We start from the raw sequence: 7,552 nt of genomic DNA, 5'->3' as shown, positions 1-7,552 counted from the left end.
ATATTCTGGATGTCACTGTATATCATGCAGATAGGTATACATATTTAAATATCATTTTATTATACAGAGACTGCATCGAGCATGTCATTTAAGAATTATCCTTTGTGCACAAATGACCGGGTATACATAAATTTTTGCAAACTGTTTTTTTTTTTTTTTTTTGTACCAGAGGTAGCATACTGCCTTTTGCATTTTGCCTTTTTCATTTGACAGCATATTCTGGATGTCACTGTATATCATGCAGATAGGTATACATATTTAAATATCATTTTATTATACAGAGACTGCATCGAGCATGTCATTTAAGAAGCTTAGTAGAGAAACAGCACCGTGAACATACCACCCTGTTAAGAAGGGAAACATTGCCAGTACTGCTGCTGTGTGCTTCTTCCCTACCCAGCTCCCAGCTTTCCAACCCAGAGGTAACAGTTTTTTGTTAAAGCCTTACATTTTTCAAAAATAATTTTATGTGTATATATGTCATAAACTATGTTAATGTTTCTTTTTGATTTATGGAAATGGCATCATAATGTCTGTTCTCATCTAAGGCTTGCATAGTTCCATACTTCTAGATTCATTCAAGGTTTTGTGTGTGAGTTGTTCATTTTCACTGGGTTATGTTCCTTTGTTAAAAAAAAAAAACTATATAAGTTTATCGATTCTCTGTCAACATGGCTTGATTGCAATTTTTTGCAATATTGCTGATACGGTTAATTTTGTACATATTTCCTACACATGAGAGTTTCTCTATAGCATTAAGTTTTAAAATTTGGGCATGAATGTTGAGTTTTTTCAAATGCCTTTCACAGACATTAGATGGAGATTATCTTTATCCTGTACATCAGGATACCAATATATATACTAATACTGAGCTTTATTTGTATTCATGGAATGGTCCCTTTTAGTTATGGTATGTCCCTTTGATGAAATACTGGAATCTGTTTCTTACCACTGAGGATTTTTACATGAATACTCATAAATGAGACTGATCTGTGGTACTTGTATTAATATTGCACAGGTGGTATAAAAAAGATCAGAAAACTTGCTTTGCTGTTTTTTTTGCTACAGTTTAATCATTGTGTTAGAACTATTTTTTTGTTAGAGTTTAGAAAGGATTTGCCCATGATCCAAATGGGCTCAGTGTTTTCTGAGAATTAATTTTTTCCTGGCTCTCAGTTTTTTGCCTTTTTAAAAAATATATATATATATTTTGTTTATGCCTACAAGAGTTGGGGTGCAGATCAGAGGTGCAGGGCAGTGAGCATTCATCAGAGAGAAGAGTAGCAAGAAGAACAAGTGGATCTACTGAAATGCACTGCTGAGGGGAGCAGCAGGCAAGACAGGAGTCTATTGCGCCATGTGGGTCACCTTTCTGGCCAGCGATTGAACCCATGCTACAGTGGCTGTGGATAGCTTTATAGTGCTGAGATTTAACCCCTTGGGCCACCAGGAAGATCTGGCTCTCAGTATTTAATTATGTTAAGGTAATCGAGATTATGGAGTAAAATCCTGTATAATAAAATTGGTAGGGTTGACTTAGTAGATTCAAGTAGTCAGTAAGAATTATATATTTTTCTGTCCTGGGGTGAGTTTTCTTTTCACCATCCATAAAATATATTTCAGTTGGACACTGCCACCAACACACACACATACACATGTCCTAAAAAAATCTGTAAGCAGAAGTAAATGGATGACTTTAAACACCAGACAATAAAGCCAGAAATTATGAGCAAAGAAATTAACAACATCAAATTGTCCTAAACAACTTCTTGTTCAGAGAGAAAACAGAGTTCCTGACTAACAATAAAGTAGTAATTAAAACATGAAATATAAATAACCTTGAAATGTGGCTGGGTTGTATACTCAGAGGGAAATTTATAGCCCAAAGGCTTTAGTTGCTAAATAGTAAACAATGATAAGTAAATCATGCAACCTCAAGAAGGTAGAAGTAAAGCGTTCCTGGGATACAGAACATAAGACAGAAGTTTGTGTTCAGCCAGTTTATCTGGAAGTAGATGCAGGGCAGAGTGAAAGACAGGAGTGAAATAGAAGTGAGGACTGTTGAAACTGGGACGCCCAGTCAGGCTGGCACCTCTAGGCAGTTGTGCTTTATCTTGCAGGATCTTTGCAGAACCATGGGATTTGCATATTGGGCCCAAAGGGGAAAATATTTATCCACTGACTTCTGAAGTGGACTGAGAGGCAGACAAGAGGATTATGAGTGGCATGTGAGGTGTCTATTACAGATCTGGGGAAAACGAGCTAAGAACTCAATGAATTAAAAACAGGAGAAAAGAATGGTGTTCAAATCAATAGAGAAGCTGGTTCTTTGAAAACAAAAAGGGACAATATTAATATAGATTAACTATTAATTTGACCTAACTATTAGTCTACACAGGCAGCTGTAGCAAAATATCAGAGACCAACATAAAAGAAATTTATTTCTCACAGTTCTGGAGGCTGTCAGTTTGAGATGTGGGTACCAGACAGTTTGGTTCTTGGTGAGAACCATCTCCTTGGGTAGCAGACTGCCACCTTCTTGCTGTGTCCTCTCAGGGTGGAGACAAGAGTGCTGAGTGCCTCCTTATATTATAGGGGCACCAGCCCTGTAAGAGGAGGGCCCCGCTCACACAACCTCATTTAACTTTCTAGCTCCTCATGGGTCCATCCTCAAATGTGGTCACAAGTGGGATTAGGGCTTTGCATGTGAATTTGGGGGATACTTCCAATGGATAACATTAACCAAGGGGAAAAGTCTAGGAAGTACATACATTCAAAAGAAGTAGAAAAAGCAAAGTAGCTCTGGGTACAGAGGAAATGAAAACCATGAACCAGTGTTTTCTGTGACTACACTGAAGTTGAAATTCTGAAAAATACAATATTTTAGGAAAATACAAAACTTTCAAAGGCAACTTCAGATGGAGTAAAATCAGATGATCAGTCCATGTGTTTTGACTATAATGAGCAAGGGGCGCTGGATGCTGGGGCCGTAGGTGCTGTAGTGATCCCTTCTCAGGCAGCCAGTCTTGCTCTGGAGCCAGCCAGAGGAGCCAGCCTGGTACTGTGCTTCTGGCCCAGCTTCCTCATGGTAAGCCTGGGTTGTTTGGGAAGCAGACCACCCGAGATCTCTGCAGAGGCATTGGGGGCTCTTGAAGATACTCGGCTGTGGAGGCTGGAGGGAGGCATACAGGCAGCATGTGGGAAGCAGCCATGCCCTTCTCTGGGTGCTGCCTCTCTGGGGCCTAACTCTAGGGCCTCTGTGCTGGGGCTGTAGCTCCACTTCTCTTGTTCTGTAACCAGGAATGAAAGTCAGTCGACCTCGATTATGCTGTTTCTTGAGCTGATTCATTGCTATATGAGTCCTTGTTTACTACTCTTCAGACCCTGCATACATTGTATGTACACACTTGTGTGTGATCTAAAAATTGCTGGGGCATCCCTGGTGGCCTGGGGGTTAAGTCCCAACACTATCACCACTGTAGCCTGAGTTCGATCCCTGACCAGGGAGCTGACCCACATGGTGCAGCAGACCTCTCCTGTCTCGCCTGCTGCTCCCTTCAGCACTGTATTTCAGTACATCTGCCTGTTCTGGTGAATCTATTCCTCTGGTCTACATTCTATTTCGGCACACACACAAATTGTCCTATTGCTGGCAATGCTTTGTCAGGCTGGGAGGAATCTGGGGACTGAACCAGAGAACAGCTTACTCCCTTCCTGTGGCAGCTTCTGTTCATACTCCTCTCTAGATGCACATGGCTCAGGTCTTCTGAAGGACTGTCATGTTCCTGGTGGTGGTGACTTGCTTCACATTGTGTCTCTGTTTTTCCTCAGCTTCAGTGCAGCCCTTTTCTCAGAGGGAGGCCAAGTGATGGCAGCCACGCTCCTGACATCCTGGCCCCAGGTGAGCTGTGGGTCCTTCCTCTGAGCAGTTTCAAATGGAAGAAGACAAAAGAGAATCTCGTTAGGCTTGTGCTGAAAGCTGGAGGGGGCCTCCACACTTTGCCTGCTAGACTAGAATTTTTGGGGACAGTTGGTGACATGGGGGGTGGGAATCAGGCAGAGAAGAGCGTGCCTGAAGACAGAGTGTTGCCTTCTTTGTATTGGAGTTCTTTGCTGCCCTGATAAAGAGGAAATATGAGTGGATGTGAGTTGGGGAGCATTACAGAGGCTGCACGCCAGTGACAGGTGAGGAAGAGGAACAGCAGGAGCTGACTAGCATGAAGGATGCTGTCCCCCTAATTTGGGAGGAGGGGATGTGGGATCAAGGGACAGGGAAAAGAAAGGAAGTCCTATCTGTGGGACAGGCTGTCTCATTGTGTCCTACAGAGGCTTTCAGGACTTGGGGTACAGTCATTCAAACTTAAACTCTCTGTACACCTCCTCCTTCTACTCAGGAGGAGTTGCTTACAGGTAAACAACTCAGGTGGCAGTGTGCAGTGGAGGCATTTCATTTTCTGTGTAAGGTCACCCAGAAATTGACTCCCTAGAAACATGCAGAGGTTGTATCAGAATTGTTGATGGGTGGGAGTAGGACAATCAAGCAAAGCAGATCCCAGCAGAGGAGTGGAGAGGCAAGTAAATCCCCATGGGTGTATCCCCCAGGTTTTTACAGAAGGCTGAGGTAGGCAGAGGGAGAGCAGCCAGAGTCTGTTCCAGGTGCTGGGAGAGAAGAGTTGGTCCAGGGAGCAGCAGGCGGCATTGCCCTGAGTGACAGCCTGTGCTGGCCACATTGCATGGCAAAGACAAGCAGTAAGGGTGGCCGAGTAGCAGGCCAGTAGGAAGGTGGTCTGTCTTGGAGAGAGAGAACTCTAGCATGTAGCTGGAAAGGGTGAGACTTGACTAGGAGAGGATAACAGAAAATGTTGGCCTTTCAGTGAGACTCATCTAGGAGCAAAATGGGACTGTTTCCCCAGCCCATCTGGGCACTGAGTGTCTGGAGGTACAGGGGCTGAGGCTACATTGCCTCTTGTGGAATGTGGAGGGTGTCTCTGATGGTGGGATTGGTTAAGACCAATGGAAGCCATGGCTATTCTTTGGAAATGGCTCAAGGTTTGTGGGAAAGGTTAAGATGTGGGGAGCAGATGAGGTTAGGCTGTTGGGAGCAGGATGGAGAAGCCAAGACCTCCAGCGGATGAAGTGAGAATGCGGGTGGCAGGTGGGTGCTGAGCTGCCTCTGCCAGGGAGAGCCTGGCCTACCTCAGAGAGTGGACTTGCTTTAGGGAACTCGGGTACGAGAATTAATTTATTTTTTTTTTTTCATCCTAACTTACCTTATCTTTTATAAATGTAAAATAAAATAGCACAATGTTCTCTGCTGTTAGAGGAGTCAGATATTCTGGGTTTACTTTTCAGATGCTTTTTCTTAATTCTTACACAGTTACTAATTCTGCACTCCTTACAAGCCCCTCCCCAAGCCCTTATACTGCCCTCTGCCCCTCACTTAGGGCCTGAGCCATGGAATTGGCCCTAGGGCAGCAAGAACCTGTTGTTTCAGAAGTCGGTGACCTTCGAGGATGTGGCAGTGTACTTCACCCAGACGGAGTGGGATGGCCTGTCCCCTGCACAGAGGGCCCTGTACAGGGATGTGATGCTGGAGAATTATGGGAATGTGGCCTCCCTGGGTAAGGGCTCTCCCCCTTGATGACCCAGATTCTGCCTGGGCTTCCCCTTACAGATTGTATGTGGGGATCTCTGGTAATCCTTTACTGAGTGTGAACCCTAGGGGCTGTGGGAATGATGGATCACACATCTTTTTGGGCCAACACAGGACTTTGCTGGGACTCTGTGGACTTCCAATCCACTTTATAAAACTGTGTTTTATATATAGTGTGAAAACTTCTTGTTCTGCCCAGTGTTATCATGAGATCCCCCCTCAACCTGCCTGCATTTCTTAAGTATTTCCAAGAATTTCATGTATTTTAGGCTGAGGTTAAAAAAAAAGAAAGAAAGAAAAGAAAATATTCTAACTCTTTGGGCAGAATCTCTCTGTTTGCCCTGTTTGAAGCCTTCTGGGCCTTTCTCAACTTTTCTCCACCACCTTCCCAAGAACCCCCACTCCCCATTTCCTTAGGCAGGACTCCCTGGGGCTTTTACATTCCTTCTCTATTGCTGAGATAATCTGAGAAGAAGCTTGGGAACTCATCTGTGGGAGATAATCCATCTATTTCTGCTTCCTTCCCCCAAAACAGGAATTCCACTTCTCAAACCTGCTGTGATCTCACAACTGGAGGGAGGTGAGCTTGGGGGCCCATCTCCACTGGCTTCTGGAACAGGCACAGGCCCCCACCCCCTCTGGACTGGTAAGGGAGGCATGTATTGCCCATTGTGCTGGGGGGAAAGCTCTTTAGGAAGAAAGTTAATGTTAGCAACCGATAGGCATACTGCATTATTCACACAGCTGTGCAGTGTGAAATTGAAATAAATTTTGATGAGTTGGAGAGATAGGTACTGTTGAGACCTTTCTAATTCCAAGACTAGATCTTTTCTCAAGTGCCTCATTCTAACTTTTCAACCCTAATTTAGAAAGTCAACTTTTCTCAAACAAAATCTTGGATTAGTAATTTTTAGAGCTCTTGCTATTTTCTAAGCATTGTCCACTTAATCTGAAGGAGACAGGACAAACAGTCTTTTCACATAGGAAGGCAGTATAGCCAGATTGTTTGAAGTTTAGTCTTACTTACAGTAGACTTTCAATGCTTAGTCCCAGCTGTACTACCTCTTGGTTGTGTGACTTTGAGCAAGTCAGTTGAGTTCTATAAGAACAAATGTTCTCATCCTTGATAATGGATAATAATAAAACAAGGTAATAGTACTAGTCTGTGGGTTGAGGGTTTAATTGAGGCATCAAATACCTGGCTTCTAGTATGTTCTCAAAAATTTTTTAAAAGATTTATTCTACTGATTTATGCATACAAGAATCAGAGTGTAGGCCAGAGGTAAGCAGGCAGGGGGAGTGAGAAGATTCACCAGAGATAGAATAGGGAGCAGGACAGGCTCCCTACTGAAATACCCTGCTGAGGGGAGCAATGGGCAAGACAGGAGAGGTCTGCCACACCATGTGGGTCACCTCCCTGGTCGGGGATCGAACTCATGCTGCAGTAGCTGGTGACAGTTTGATAATGCTGAGATTTTAATCCTGTGTCACCAGGGAGGCTCCCAAACTCAGATATTTTAAAATAATATTAAGTATTCACTTTTGGCAGAGACAGCTGTGTATAGTAAGCTGTAGGAAATAAGCAGAAGGAGGAAGTTCTCTCAATTCAGTGTTTTTCAGATGTGCAAACAGTCACCTGGATGGATATGCATCAGTAAGGCTGAGCTGGGGGACAAGATTCTGCATTTCTGTGCAGTTCCCAGGTGATTCCACTCCTTCTGGTACTCAGAACACACTGAAGTAGCAAGGTTCTCATTGGCTTAAGCCATGTAGCTGTCTGATGGCTTTCCCTTTCTCCTAAGTCTCCATTTTTCCTGCATTTGGAGTCCATTAGGTTCTCATTCTTTCAGCGAATTTGTTTCTTAAAAGATGGTTTCTAGGCCCTCCCTGGTGGCGCAG

General features: G+C 43.8%; 1 protein-coding gene across 6 annotated transcripts in view; it reads left to right on the top strand.

Annotated features, from left to right (window-relative positions):
• Nucleotides 1–7,552, top strand: part of ZNF23 (zinc finger protein 23) — a 13,038-nt gene that overhangs the window by 1,153 nt on the left and 4,333 nt on the right. Inside the window, exons 2-6 of one of the 6 annotated variants that reach the window (XM_012730703.1) lie at nucleotides 282–422; nucleotides 3,832–3,901; nucleotides 5,495–5,621; nucleotides 6,189–6,233; nucleotides 7,274–7,356. In XM_012730703.1, coding sequence (XP_012586157.1) covers nucleotides 282–422; nucleotides 3,832–3,901; nucleotides 5,495–5,621; nucleotides 6,189–6,233; nucleotides 7,274–7,356 — 466 coding nt within the window. Of the gene's footprint in view, nucleotides 1–281; nucleotides 423–3,831; nucleotides 3,902–5,402; nucleotides 5,622–6,188; nucleotides 6,300–7,263; nucleotides 7,389–7,552 lie in introns of those variants that run through there. The other 5 variants (XM_012730704.1, XM_012730708.1, XM_012730705.1 and 2 more) reach the window with 5 other exon arrangements.

The sequence above is a fragment of the Condylura cristata genome, unplaced genomic scaffold (genome assembly GCF_000260355.1).
Source record: "Condylura cristata isolate star-nosed mole 26May11 unplaced genomic scaffold, ConCri1.0 scaffold00028, whole genome shotgun sequence".
In the NCBI taxonomy this organism is placed as follows: Eukaryota; Metazoa; Chordata; class Mammalia; order Eulipotyphla; family Talpidae; genus Condylura; species Condylura cristata.
This window is presented reverse-complemented; position numbering and strand designations above follow the sequence as displayed.